Below are 15582 nucleotides of genomic sequence, written 5' to 3' on the forward strand. Positions count from 1 at the left end.
ACTGCGGGGGGGGGACCATAGCCAACAATTTAGCCCTCATAATGCACCGTAGCTCCAAATTGAGCCGAAACTTTTAGGCCGAGGGATGTTTAACCCTCGCGCTGTAAGGTTAATGGCAGAAATCTAAAACTTTTTCCCTCTCGGTCATGAACCAATCCGCTGTCTTAAGACCTTAAGAATATACAGTAGAGATGAGAATAGTCGCATAAATATTTAACGCACACTTGCGTGCTGTATAATAACACAAATCCATATATAGACTATTTGTTGTACTGCTCATACAAAAGCAGCACGGTTTTTTAATTGCAATAATTACGATTACCCCTGTTGCCGTGTAGCACGTCCGCATAACGTTTCGCCGTCGCCGCTGTAACGTCATCGCAGACTGATAGAAATACAAAAAATGCACTGTGTTGTACATCCGGCCATTAAAAAGCCCGGAGGTAAAATACAGTCCCCTGCCACATGCCTACGGTTGTTTAACTCGATGACATTAACAATTTATGAGCTTAAAGATTCTTCTGCCACTCTCCTATGCCGCTGCATCATAGTCTTGAAAAGTATCACGGGAGAGTGCAAACAAGTTGCTGTGTTGACACTTGGTTTGTTGAGCCGAGTTCAGAATATTTCCATTATAAGGCCATCGCATTCATGTTGCTACTGCTTACTGAGAGATGCGTAGTGCACTTTCGACGAAAAAATAACGTCATTATACGTTCTTGTAGTAACACAATTCCATGTGTTCGCATAATACTTAATTGTATTGATAGTTTTGTATGTGAGCAGCATCTGTCTAATGTCCTATAAGCCCAGAGAATGTGCTACTATTGAGCTGAGTGTTTATTTAATGCATGTATGTTACATTTTGCACTGAATAAAAACATTAATAAATTAGGTTATTTATATTACCCATATTGCATTATTTTCATATACAGTACAATGACTTATTGACTAAAAATGATAGGATACAGCTCAGAGCAAAATCACAGCGCATTAATTGCAGTCAAACTGCAGACTTTTACTCCAGTATGAAGAGGAAATTGATTTGCCGGTGTGTTTCATTGTTATTCTTCAGACTCACTTTTTTTATATACAGGATGAACAGAATCGAGCTGCGCCTGCGGACGCTAGGTGTCACCCTTGTGACTTTAAAATGGGCCTGCCCTCGACAGGATGTGGTGGCAGCTGTGCGCGCCGAAGAGAGGCAGGCAGACTGGCTGCATGGGAGGAGATAGAGAGAGAGGGAGAGGGAGAGGGAGAGGGAGAGGGAGAGGGGGAAGAAAGAGAAAGAGAGAGAGAGAGTTGCTTCTATCTATAAATGAGAGGAGTGAGATGCAGGGAGAGAGTGGTGAGAGGCTGCAATGAGTGCAGGGCTACAGAGGAACTTCATCTCACCCTCCTTTTTTCATTGGCAGTGCGGTTTCCTTTTACTTGTCTTGTCTTTGTGTGACAACAGTGAATCGTTCACATTATGCGGAAAGTGAGAAGGGAATAACATCTAATAATTGTTGTTGTCACCTCCCCCCTTATTTTTGTTGTGGCTCCTTTTCTTTATGACATGCCACAGACCCACTCATCTCATTATTAACCTTTATAAATAAATGGACTCTGCAGCTGACAAACACAGACGTTTTAGTAGCAGGGGGAGGCAGCTTATTCATTTCCATAGGACAATGCAATTTCTATAAAGTTAAACAGTTAAACTGACGTCTACTAGTGACGCGTTCCTGCAGAAAGAGGCAACCCAATTTCAACATCTACAGTAACTATAGGCATTGGAAACAGAACAGTGCTTAATAACCACATTTAATATCCAGGTGTGTGTTTTGTGCATTTGTTCTCAATGGCAATATTTACTCAGAAAACATTTTAGTTGTTTTGTTTTGCTTTTGACAGCCACTATTTCCTCCCCAGCATGTTGCTTTACAACGGAAGCCATAATCTGTGATGTTTGCTTTAGTATTGGGAATCTAATCTTATGGCGCCTGGTGTGTGGTGTCCGAGATCAGACGCAGCTTGCACATGAAAGCACTCCCCCGGTATATGGGCTACATGATGCAACATAATGCGCACAATTGCGGCGCCTGTATGGATCAACAGGCCCGCACTTGACTTTAAATGAGGAGGCAGGGTGAAGCAGGAGGAAACGCGCTTCTTTGGGTACAGTCAGTGGTGCTTTTTTGGCACAGATGTTGCCACAAACTGTGGCGCCGTCACCGTTTTGGATCAAACAGATCAATACAGTGAGATGGTCTTTGCTGTGAAATATCACTTGTTAGGTGTGATTGGTGTCACTGTTGCATAAGAGAAAACAAGCATGCAGCTCTTCTCTGCCTCTCTCTGCTGTGCCTCTGCTGGAGGAAATTAACTCTTTTTTTTTTTTTTCTTCTTCCTCCGACACTATTGGGAGCACTTTTAAATATCCTCCGGGATCCCTCAGACCTCGGTTTTTGAGAATCACATCGTTAACTATCATCAAAACTACTCGTCCTCGTTCGTTCTTCAACTTGTGACGCCTTGTAATCGCTCGTTCAGTCGTCCATCTGCAGGGGAAACAGGTAGTTGGCCGTGTTTCATTGCTGTACACTCTGCCCCACCCACCAGCAGCTCCCAGCTCTCCAGTGTAACCCCTGATTGGCTGAGGGGATTGCGGGTCCTGAGACTGAGCGCTCGCCTCGGAGCTGCGCGTCCTCCAGTGTGCACCAGTGAAGCGAGAGGAGCGCTTGTTGGAAGTCAACTAGACAGTCGACTGGCAGCGAGTGGTGATTTCTTTTTTTTTCTCCTGCCTCAGCCCTGGCTGGATATTGGCTCCTGTGCTTTGCCTTTTGCTGCAGCCTTTAACATGAAATGCGTTTTCTACCTACTGTAGGCATCGTTTTCCTCCCCACTGGCTTTTTTGGCAACATTTTCAAGGGATTTTTTTTTGTTGTCTTCTTTTTGTGTGTTGCATGGACTAATTGCCGGGATATGTGCAGCCCTTTTTTCTAAGTGAGATACGAGGAAAATCAATTAGTAAGTACAATCTTCAAGACTTCAAGCGGAGGGGGATGAAAGACTAAATCAGCTGGAAATAATAATTTTAAAAAAAAAGGTAATCGGGACTTATGTGATCTGATGAGATCTCCCCGCAGTTGCAGTCCTCTTCTTTAAGCAAAGATATCCGGACTTAAGCTGTTGAATAATTTTGTGACTGCAGCTTTTTTTTTTTTTTCCATCATCAGATGTGCAGTGTGAAAGCCTGTATCTGCCACCCGAAGAGGACATTTCATCACTGCTTGTAATATATCGCACCCCCCCCCCCCCCAAAAAAAGGTGTATACATCCAAAACGCGGCGTAAATATTTGCTGGCACGGAGGAGGAGAATTTAACGCGGACTCTTGAACCCCATTACTTCATCTGCAGGGAAGATTCCCCCCCCCCCCTTTTATTGTGGGCTTGCTCGCAGGAATTTTAACATTTTTTTTCACCCCTTCATTTCATTCGACTTTAAAATGGACATTTGCACGGATTTACACGGCTAAATCACAGCGGTGAGACAATTCAGCATGTTTTCACAGCTCTGTTTCGCCCGCTGCAGCAGACCTGAGGATGCGCTCTGCCTGAGAAGAGTGAAGTAGGCTGAGGCACTTGTTAGAATTAAAGCTTCCACATCATGATTTAATTTGCTTTACACACGAGCTATTCATCACCTCCCCCCCCCAACACTTTTTTTTTTCTGGACATTTCAGTAAAGATGATTCATTTGGAACATTTTTGCTGTTTCCTCTGACGCGCATTCCTGTGCGTAATTATCGAGGCTTTTTTTTTTTATTAAGGCAGAGAAGAGAAGAAAAAAAATCATCAACAGGTACAAAACAAACAAAGGACATGGAATTAATACAACTAATTGCTGTGTTCCTCTTATTTTTGGTCGGGACTGAGGCCGTTATCAACCTCAAGTATGGAATAAACGAGGAAATGAAGCCCGGGTCTGTGATTGGAAACGTGACAAAGGACGCACTAAAGCAAGGATTCCAGATCGCACCGCAGCCCCCGTACTTGAGGGTTATTTCCAACTCAGAACCGCGATGGGTGGAACTCAGTCCTGCCGGAATTCTTACAACCCAAATGAAAATAGACCGGGATGTAGTTTGTCGGCAGAACCCAAAGTGCATCATTTCCCTCGAAGTGATGTCAAACTCCATGGAGATCTGTGTCATCAAAGTTGAAATTGAGGATTTGAACGATAACGCACCCAGATTCCCAACGAGCCACATTGACATTGAGATTTCTGAGAACGCCTCCCCTGGTACTCGGTTTCCCCTAGAGGGGGCGAGCGATCCGGACTCGGGGATCTTCGGAGTGCAGTCATATTCTATCACACCTAATGAGCTTTTCGGACTAGAAATAAAGACCAGAGGTGATGGATCCAAAATCGCTGAGCTTGTTGTGCAGAAATCGTTGGACAGGGAGACACAGTCACACTACACGTATGAGATCAGTGCAGAGGATGGAGGAGACCCTCCAAAGATAGGCGCGGTCCAGTTAAATATCAAAGTAATTGACTCCAATGACAACAACCCTGTGTTTGACGAGCCAGTGTATACAGTGAATGTGATGGAGAATTCACCGATGAATACATTAGTGATTGACTTGAACGCAACCGATCCTGACGAGGGCACTAATGGAGAGGTTGTGTACTCGTTTAACAGCTACGTCACGGAGAAAACGAGGGACGCGTTTAAAATTGACCCCAGGTCCGGGATCATCACTGTCGACGGCATTTTGGATTACGAAACGACGCAGATATACGAGATCGACGTCCAGGCCAAAGATTTAGGTCCCAACTCCATCCCGGCTCACTGCAAAGTCACAGTGAACGTGATGGACACGAACGATAACCCACCTGTCATCAGTTTGCTCTCGCTGAACACGGAGATGGTGGAAGTGAGCGAGAACGCGCAGCGCGGATATGTCATTGCGCTGGTGAGAGTGTCAGATAAGGATTCTGGGGCAAATGGGAAAGTGCAGTGCAGGCTGCAGGGAAATGTGCCGTTCAGACTGCAAGAGTATGAGAGCTTCTCCACCATACTAGTCGACGGGAGGCTGGACAGAGAGCAAAAGGACACTTATAATCTGACTATCCAAGCGGAGGACAGTGGCACCCCTCCTTTACGCGCCACAAAATCCCTCGTAGTCAAAGTCTCAGACGAAAATGACAACCCTCCCCACTTCCTCAAGCCACATTATCAGGAGATGGTCATGGAAAACAATCTCCCCGGCTCGTGTCTGCTGGCAGTGTCAGCAGAGGACCCGGACCTGGGGATGAATGGCACCGTTTCATACTCCATAGTCCCCGGTGAGATTAAGCACATGGATGTAAACACATATGTCAGCATAAACCCATCAGGCCGCATTTACTCCATGAGATCGTTCGACCACGAATACACCAGGACTTTTGATTTCAAAGTTTTGGCCAGAGACAATGGCAACCCCTCGCTGTCCAGTAACGCCACCGTGCGCATTGTCGTGCTGGACGTCAACGACAACACGCCCGTGATGACGAACCCGCCTCTCGTCAACGGCACCGCGGAGGTCTCTATACCCAGGAACGCGGGCGTGGGTTACATGGTGACACAGATGAAAGCGGACGACTACGACGAGGGCGAGAACGGCCGCCTGACCTACACCATCTCAGAGGGGGACCGCGCGTTCTTCGAAATCGACCAAGTGAACGGGGAGGTGCGCTCCACCAGGATGTTTGGAGAGAACGCCAAGTCCACCTACGAGATCACGGTGGTGGCGAGGGACCACGGCAAGCCCTCGCTCTCCGCCTCGGCCTACATCGTGGTGTACCTCTCGCCAGACCTGAACGCACAGGAGCCTATTGGAGCCGTGAACCTGTCCCTCATCTTCATCATCGCCCTGGGCTCAATCGCAGCCATCCTGTTTATCACTATGATCTTCGTGGCTGTGAAGTGCAAGCGGGACAATAAGGAGATCAGGACGTACAACTGCAGGTACTGACCATGTCTCTTGTGTGTTTATGCTTTTGTTTTGTTTATGTGTGTGTGTGCGTGCAGTGGTGTGCACAAATATTTCAAGGGCCAGGGGCTCAAGTGATAAAAGGGGGCACCCCCCTCAAAGTTGTTAAACAAAATCATGTCACTTACTTTCATATGTATTTATTTTAATAACCACACACTCATGCAGCTCTTTAATACACCTGCAGATATGACATCCATGAGCACTTTTAATTGATAAATTCTGCTGTAGGCTGCATTGGAAAAACACCAAATAATAATTTTTTTTAAAAGTATAAAATAAATGAAGAGAAATGACCCCACATCATCAGAGGGGCAAACTGGCACGTGCATGCACATCCAGGCAGCGATAGAGAGAAAGTTGTGTTTGACAGTGATCGTGCCTGAAACTGCAAATGGTGTCAGTGTGCACTGCTTCTGTCTTGCAGCATGCACAGGCCCAACTGTGAGGACTGCAGATTATTTCCTTCGACAGCCGAAACCGCAACAAACCTACAGTAAATAAACCAGACGTGCTTTGCTTTTAAATCAGACACATTCTGCTGAGGGCCCACCGTTCCACGCGAGGCAAACGCCTCGATTGATTGATTTAATCCCTCCATTGTAACCAATTGACTCGTAAATATGACGGTTCAACTGTCGTGTTCAATTTGCGGACGTGTTGCTGGACAATTAACGTCCCACTGGTTCAATAGCAGCCCCAGACGTTTATTATTTAATGTCCACCATGACTGATTGTCGGTTAGCAGCTTTAATCCAGTGTGATTATGAGCAATCCTGCAAGATTATTGACATCTATAATCTATAATAATATTAGTGATAATTTAAAAACATTGCAGGTTTTTTAATTGTTTGAAAATGATGCAGGTTCCATTATTGTCGTGAACTATGCTGCTATTTTTAGGACATCATTATATTCCGGACCTGCACATGTGTTTTGTTCATCAGTCTGTACATCAGCCCTGGCTTTGATTTCCCTGTGCCACGTTATCACTTTTTAATTTACATATAGATTGGATTTGAGATTTAACCTGAAGCAATAATCATATTTTGCTCCAGACATAATTCTGCTGATTTGAAGTAAAGTTAGCTCATTTTTCCAACATGTAATTTAGCCGAAAAAAAAAATAAAAAAATCTGAAACTCCCTTTAGCATCGAGACATTTTTTTAAATTTTTTATCAAACACTGATGATTTAATTATCGTTTAATATTTATTTGATATTATCTTTGGCGCAAGTGTTTTTAATTTTTTTCCTTTTTTAATTACAGAGCTTGGATACAGAAATGAATAGTGGTTCTCTGCTCTGTTTGCAAGAGTGACCTTCAAATTGTTAACAGTGGATGTCACACTTCCTCCCAGCACACACACACACACACACACACACACACACACACACACACACACACACACACACACACACACACACAAACTACATTACACGTGTTGCTACTCCAATCTGATTTAAAACAGAGCGAGACCAACTTGATCAAAGCAGCTACTTTTTTCTTTTTTTTTTTTGCAGCATCACTTTTTAACGTCAGTCATACAAGTTTTCCTCGGAGAAGAAACACGGATAACAACAACAAATTCAAAATTCAAAACTGCTGTCAGAACTTTACTCTCCTAGTGTGAGCTGCTCTCCCCGCTGGGCGCTTTAATCACCACTGATGTGTTCAGCTTCTCATTTGCCACCTCAAATATGAGAAGCAGTTATCTCCAATTTATTGCTTGTCCTCTGTCAAGTCTGCGTTGCTCTGAAGATTTTCTTCCCCTCACCAAATTTCAATTTGGGCATGAAGTAGAGACAACATGTTAAAGTGACACGTGATAAACACATTGAGGATTTTCCCACCCTTGCAGCTGTCCATTTCCTTAACTCTGAATCATGGGGGTGGGGGCTATTTTCAAGATGCAATCTAACTAGAAAAATGAAACAAAAGAAATAAAAAAAAAGGACAAACTACAATGGTGCTCCTTAGCCAGTGTGATTTTAGAAGCCGCAGAGGATTAGAGCGGAATTTTAGTGAGGAACAGAGGCCAGTGGGGGTTGTTGCAGCAGAGATGTTGCAGACAAGACAAGAGAGAGAAAACAGAGACATTTAAGTTTTTTGCAATTTCATGGATTACTATAGGTTGTTTTTTGAGCTTTAATGGGAAGCAAACCATATGCTCTATGCCCCAAGGTTGACAATGAACTCTTCCAGAGTTTGCAGTCTGCAAATCGTAAAGAAAAAAAAAAGAAAAAAAAATACACCAATTATTTAGAATATGTCTCGTGAAGTTTGTAGTCATCACTATGGAGCACATAGCATCTGTTGTACTATGGAAAACTGCAAGGCTCTGCGAATAATGGTTATTTCCCCAGTCTGAATATCCTTTGAAAAAAAAAAACCCCCAAAAACATGGCCGTGCTGCTCATTTGCTCGCATTAAAGTCAAAATGCTCAGATCAAGTTTGTATCAAACACTGAGAGGAGCTTAATGAGTTTGAATCTGCAGTTCTCCTGCACTTAGTTTTGCTCGTCGGCTTGCTCGATAATGAAAGAAATAAAATGGAAATTGTGTGGGCTGTGTGCTTTGAATATGATTGCATATACCGGTAGAGCTGCCGAGTACCAGTGTGTCCTTCTGCTTTCGTGGTTTTTGGCATGTTTGCATTTTGTCTGCCTGTTTTCGTGTCTTGTTGATTGTTGAGCATGCAAATGCAAACAAACTAGAGATGACAGCCCCGGTGTGTGCTGTTCCACTCCTGGTCACAGGCAGTGTGCACCTTTGCCTGGCACCTATAGGCTGATGTTACAGTTGCCCTCGCTGGCATGGGCAAGCTTTTTTTGACAGTGTGGGTGGGGAAGGGAAAGGCAGAACATTGCTTTATTGAGTCTGTTCAGTTTCTTCTACTTGCGCAGGGTGGCGGAGTACTCATATGGCAACCAGAAGAAGTCCAGCAAGAAGAAGAAGCTTAGCAAGAACGACATCCGACTGGTGCCGCGAGACGTCGAGGAGACAGACAAGATGAATGTGGTGAGTTGCTCGTCTCTCACCTCCTCGCTCAACTACTTCGACTACCACCAGCAGAGCCTGCCTCTGGGCTGCAGGCGCTCCGAGAGCACCTTCCTCAACGTGGAGAACCAGAACTCACGCAATGCAGCTCCCAACCATGGCTATCAGCACCCATTCACTGGGCAGGCCCACCAACAGCCAGACCTCATCATCAACGGCATGCCACTGCCAGAGGTGAGACACACTGTGCTCTGTTCTAAATCATTGGCTGGGCAGCTTTAGGTGTTATTGTTAAAAAAAGTAATTAAAATGATGTGATGTTTAACCAGCATAAAACAAATACCAAATTATGTTTGATATTTTTTGTAATCGTGATTACCAATGGCTCTGTTCAACGGTGTGGAATCTTAAGAACGACTTGTTAACACGTGCAACCTTTCAACGCATCTCAAGGTCTAGTGGCATTTAACATTCCATTATAGCGAAGATCAGAGTGTCAGTGAAGCGTCTGCCTGTTACTGATGGACACCTGAGCTGTTTGAAGTGGAACTTGTGACGCTATGCCAGTTTAATCTGAGCAGATTCCTGACCTGCGAGTGAGCACTTTGCCAATTCTGGAGTCCTGACATAGTCGATTATTTGGCCTCTACTGCTCCACGTTTTGCTTTCTTTATTTTTGTGCGAGCGCTGAGCTGTTGCATCGAGGAGCATGAGAGTCTGAGCACCTGCCAGGTGTATTGATCCAACTAATCGGCTCCATCACATGGCATTTCGTGTGCTAGCAGAGAGAATAATCGTTGCTGAAAACGGTTTATCAGTGTGTTTATTTGGCTACGTCATCGAATTACCCCCTGACGTGCCGTCCGCGTCCCAAGCAGGCTCCGACGTGACGCTCGGACTTGAACGACGATTCAAGCTGACAGAGTCTGTGCCGACCAGTTGATCTTTAGTTTATAGATTTTTGTATTTATGAACTGGTCTATTGGATTCTTTGGGCACGCTCGCTCTCTTCGTGACCCACTTTCCGTTGATCCCATAGGACGGGGGGGGGGGGGGGACATTTATGTTTGTGAGCAAGAGACTAAATGTGTATGTGTTTATTTGGGGATGTGTATCATGGTCACTGCAGCAAATAAGCTGCACACGCTGACACACACACACACACACACACACATTTGTAATTGATGACTCCAATCTCCATTTGACATTCAGTGAGAAGAAGGTGAGGTGGTGTGTTGGGAGCGGGGGTCTTAAAACAAGGAACACAAGATGGATATTGATATATTGACTGGATGATCCAGAAAACCCCAGGCACCGATGGATCCTCAGGGGTCAATGAGACCTACTTACAGGCATGCTGATTTACCGAGCCTGTGTGTGTGTGTGTGTGTGTGAATAACCCAGCTGGAAAGAATTAGGAATGTTGTCGGCAGTTGTCCTGTAGCATTATCCAGTCAGGCGAGGCAGAGGTTGGGGGATTCGGCAGGTACGTGAATTGACCTGCATGCCGTGATTGCATTTGCTATAGTAGTGGGTCACCCGCTTCCCCTTTAACCAGCGAAAAATAAATAAAAGAGTGGCTCTGGCTTCAAAATAAAATCAACTGCCTTTTTTTGCGGCAACCTCTCGCACCGTCCTGTCTCTGTGGCTTAACCATCCAATATAAGCACATTTGCCACAAGATTAGGGAGAGCCTATATTGGTTTCAGCTCATGAAACCCGGAGAGGGAGATGAAAAGAGCTGAAGATTGATTTTGATTATTCCATATGCAAAGCTTGGTGTTGTTTTGCCAGAGCTAGCAATGTAAGGGCACACGGAGAGATAAGGAGCGAAGAAGAGAGCGAGGGGGGAACGAGTCTTAGAGCCAGGTGTCTGAGCCCTGACTACGTTTTTCTCATTTTCTTAGAGACAGTTGATTGGTTTGATAGAGGCCGGGGCCTGTTTAGCATGCAGCCCGCATCACTCGCCGCCTTACACATGATGTTGACAAACATCTCTTTGACCCAGCCTTTGCATATTTTAAATCGCGTGTGAGAGAGAGAGAAAGTCGATGAGAAAGTAAGTGAGAAATAGATGTAACCACATGTTAACCCGTTCAACCTCTGGCCCCGACGTGCAGTTTTCTTTCCTCCCTATTGTGACATTTGTAAGAGAGACGAGCGAGTTTCTCTGAAACGAAAAAAAAAAAAATTGTATTCCGGATAATCACGATACCATTTATAGTACAAACAAACAACAGTGAAATGACTGATAATTGCTTCGTTAGAATGAGCAAGATTGGGCTTGAAAGCACTTGACTCCACAAGTCCTCAACCCATATCCCATTGACTGGCTAGGACACACAAGTGGCTGCACTGTTGTCATTACTGAGGCGGCTTTGTCCCAACAAAAATTGTTTTCATCCTGAGGGCAACCTCATAATTATCCATGATTCATTTATCCTCAGCGGAAAAAGCTTTTTTTTGTGTGTGTTTACACCGTGGCACGGTGATGTCTCTGTGTTTGTTTATGCTCCAAATATGTAGTTTGAAATTATGATAGCCATCAGAATGTGGATGCGGGGTCACAGTTGGGGCCAATTTCCAATTCCTATCTTAACCCTCAATTTTAACCCTCAAGCTCAACCCTTAATCTTAACTGGCCCTCAAAACCAAGTGTTGAGGGTTATTTTGTCACTTAGAAATGGGACACCCCTTAAATGCAGATACGTCTTCAGACTGCGGGGGGCAGAATAACGCCAACTCCAAAAAAGAAGAAGAAGAACACATTTACGTCACGATTATTTATTTATTATTTTATTTCAGTCAAGTTATTAGGTTGTCAGTTAGTTATAAGATGATACTCATACAAATACCACAACCACGGACATATTCAGCTGACAGTTACCACACACCACGGCTTATTGAAAAGTAAACCATAGCAAACGATCGCGTGTGCGCACCGGCCGGCTATTGACAAAAGATGTTACGCAAATGTTATGTAAATGTTACGCAACAATGACGTCAGTAATCCATAATATGGGCCTAAACTAAGATAATACAATGGTTTTCATAATTTTTATATCTCTATTAACAAAGAAAATACTTAATTTGTATCGCACTCGCTTCGCTGCTTTCGACGCCATCTTTCTTATGTGAAAACACGCAATGCATTCTGGGTAGCCCTTGCTCCCAAGGGTGGTCCCGGAAAATCTCAATATTGAGGGCGATACAGCCCTTAAACTCGCCCCTCAACTTAATTTTTTCTGAGAATCGGGACAGCACTTGCACTAGCGGGAGCGTGCATTTTTGAGATTGAGGGTTAAGATTGAGGGTTAAGCAAGGAATTGGAATTCACCCTTGGTTTGTCAATGGAGGGGGAGAAAGGGATATATGTGCTTGTGTCTCGTTTGTGATGTATGTTTATAATCGATGCAAAGTTCTCCTCCGTTGTTAGTGTATGTGGGGCAGCGAGCATCCTGCTCATGCCCGAGCCGCTCGAGTCGAGCTTTTTCCTTTGCCTCCAGACAAAGCTCCCCGGCACACTCACATTATACACTCACACAAATTCACACCGAGCCGACTTGGCCAAGATAACAGTGACAGGTCTCCCCAAAGGCCTTATACCTGCAATTGCATTGTATGTATTGTCTTCTCCCGTGTGAGAATGTGCACCAGTATATACCCCCCCCCCCCCCCCCCCCCCCCCCCCCCCTCCGAAACATTGCTGTCCATTGTTTTGAAAAGCATCAGCTGTGAGATGTTTGTTAGACCTGCCTGTGGTAGCACTAATATGGACGCTCACTGGAGAATAGAGCTGTCTTCTACGGCTTAATTATAGTGAACCACTTGGTGGGGGGGAGAAACAATTATACAGTAAAGGAATGGCCTTTGGCTAGAATCTGTTTTTTTTTTTTTTTTTGCGTGTAATATGAACTGAGGCTTCTTACACCTGCGAGTCCAGATAATGAGCATAGCAGGGAAATAAGTTATGTTCTTTTATTGATTATCCTCAGTCTGGGTAACAGATAGCATAAATATGCTATCTGCACCATTGTGAAAGGAAAAATATTATTTTCCTTTCACAGTGATGATAAATGAAACGAAAACGGTGATGAATGAATTCCGAAAAAAAAGGGGATGGGGGCTGCTCCGCGTGGTGGAAAATGCTCTTGTTCTTGAAGTTTAGTGATAGTTAATGCATCTTTGTGGTCGGAGTCGACATATATAATGGATCGAAACGAACTGAATTGAAACAAACCAACTGACAGGTTTGTTTTTAGAGGATCTCGGTGCACCGGTTTGGCTACTTTTTCCTGTTTAGAAAGGAAGGCATTTTGTTTTTTTGACGCAGGGGAGGGCGGCACAGAGCGAATTCAGCAAAGGCTGCACAACCTTGCTATCACTTCACATCAGGGCAATTTTCACGGGAGCATTCGAACGTGTCATATTGAGCATGCAAAGTAGATGTCATGCTGTCATCGTACACTACACATCTGTTGAAACTGCCACCCCCCCCCACACCGACACATGTACTTATGAATACACAAGCACACATGCTATTTCCTATGGAGTGTCACATTTATTTGAAGTATGCACTGTGACATTATTATTTACAAGATTATGACCATATACGAAAGTATACCGGGAATCCAACATTTTTTTACTAATCAGACATTGATATTGTGATATTTCCACCATTCTGTGGTGTTAAAAATGTGATTAGCTTTGATTTTCCACAATAATATTTCCTTAATAGTTGTTTTCTTGTGTTAATTACATTTTTAAATATTAAAGCGGATTGCAATCGTTCCTCCTCGCTGAGATAGATTATGTTTTACCTGATTGTAGCGGGTTTTTAAATTGTTTTTGTTCAGTTGAGATGATTGTGCTGATTTTCAATGGCAGCTGGAGTTTTATTTTTAGTGTATCCACAGAGTGTATCCGGCAGAATACTTTAGCTTTGGCGGTTGTGTTGACTTGAGCAGGCTGTGACTGACAGAAAGAACATCAGCAATCGGTTAAACTGGGAGAGGAAAACATGGAAAGCAGGGGGAGCACAAAGTGGAAGTAAAACTCTGTCTTTTGTCTCATTGTCGCTGAACGCTCACTTTGATGCAACTGGGGGTCTCTGATGTGAGATTCTTTTTTTTTTTTCAAAAATGTAAACGTTAATAGCTTGAAATTAGTTTTTCTGACACTGCAACGCAGCGTGAAGGCAACAGGAATTGCACAGATTGGGCATTTTCAACAACAATGATTATTCTACATATCTGAAATACTGATATATAGGAATTTTATAAATCATAGTGAAAAGTTTGCTAAGATGCACAGTAACATTTCCCAGTAGCCTATTTACATCATGGGAAATATGATAATTCAGGTGGATTTATTAAAGGAATTAATGTATTCTTTTTTTCAAAGAGTTGAATGAATAGTTTAATTTAGTTTTATTGTAAATCGGCATAAAATGCAACATACAGCAAAGGCAGTATGAACTCAAAGGGTTTTATGGAAGTAAACTAGAATCCCTTCAACTGAGATCGTTTTTTATTTCAGTGTGTTTATGATACAAAGAAATGACACGTATACTGAGACAATGCTTGATCTTAAAACTAGTATTTTTTTATGCATTTCTGATGTGTTAGAAGAATAGGATGTGTACGCTTCTTTTTTTTTTAAAGTCTCAAAGGAATTGACAAAGGATTGTTTCATCTACAGAAGCTCCAGACGCGCACTGATTGAGTGGCAGATGAACCTGTTAATTATTTGGAGAGGTCATTTTGTAAGGCAGCAACTTCAGAAATATCCCGTTTTTTTTCAAGTGCCAGTGTTTGTAAGGTGAAATCTGTCAGAAACAAATAATCAGTCTTGACAGTAATGTATTCAGTGCCCTCTTATTGCATCCCCCTTTTTTCCTGCTGGCTCCTCCCACTCGCGGAACTGGTGGAGGCCGTGGCGGGGCGACTAAGCGGCGTTACTCGACAAAGACGGTTTTCACTTCGTGCAACAAGCTACGGCGCGGCTAGTTTTTACACTCGGCTGGGTTTTTTATAGCCTTGACCCCGAACCCCGCAAACACACCAGCATGTCATCCTCGATTGTTGCAGCGGTAACGATGAAATGACATAACAACCCAAGGCAGCCAGTCGCAAAAAAACTAGGCCCCGCCGGGGTTGTGCACCTTCTCGTCGGGGTTTAGAGCGCCGAGCAGAAAGAGCTTCGGAGTCAAAACACATGAGTGACGCCGTCTGATGCGCTCATGTCACCGTATGTGTCCTTAACGGCATGTGACTGGCAGGAATCAGACAGTGGGGAGTTCTGTTGTAGAGGAAATGGCAAGGCCAACGAAAGGAAAACATAGGAGAGACACAGAAAAGGGGAGATGGATCTATTTATAGCAATACCAATGATTTTCCACAACCTGTGCGGTGCCTCTGCCTGGACCATGGTTTTTTTTCTGTCTAAATGGTGGTGTTGGATTGGGGAATATATATTATATACCATGATGGAAAGCAAGAGCGTCACACTTTTTTTTGTTCTTCCTCTGAAAAAGTAAATAACGTGATTATTTCTA

The 15582-nt window shown here is 43.8% G+C and overlaps 1 protein-coding gene across 2 annotated transcripts in view; it reads left to right on the forward strand.

Moving 5' to 3' along the window:
- Positions 1-3862: 3862 nt before the first annotated feature.
- pcdh19 (protocadherin 19) overlaps positions 3863-15582 on the forward strand; it is a 57299-nt gene continuing 45579 nt past the window's right edge. Inside the window, exons 1-2 of one of the 2 annotated variants that reach the window (XM_083890771.1) lie at positions 3863-6000; positions 8915-9260. In XM_083890771.1, coding sequence (XP_083746897.1) covers positions 3869-6000; positions 8915-9260 — 2478 coding nt within the window. In that variant the 5' untranslated portion in view covers positions 3863-3868. The remainder of the gene's footprint in view (positions 6001-8914; positions 9261-15582) is intronic. The other variant, XM_083890770.1, reaches the window with a different exon arrangement.

This window comes from Microchirus variegatus, assembly GCF_963457635.1.
Source record: "Microchirus variegatus genome assembly, chromosome: 6".
Lineage (NCBI taxonomy): Eukaryota > Metazoa > Chordata > Actinopteri > Pleuronectiformes > Soleidae > Microchirus > Microchirus variegatus.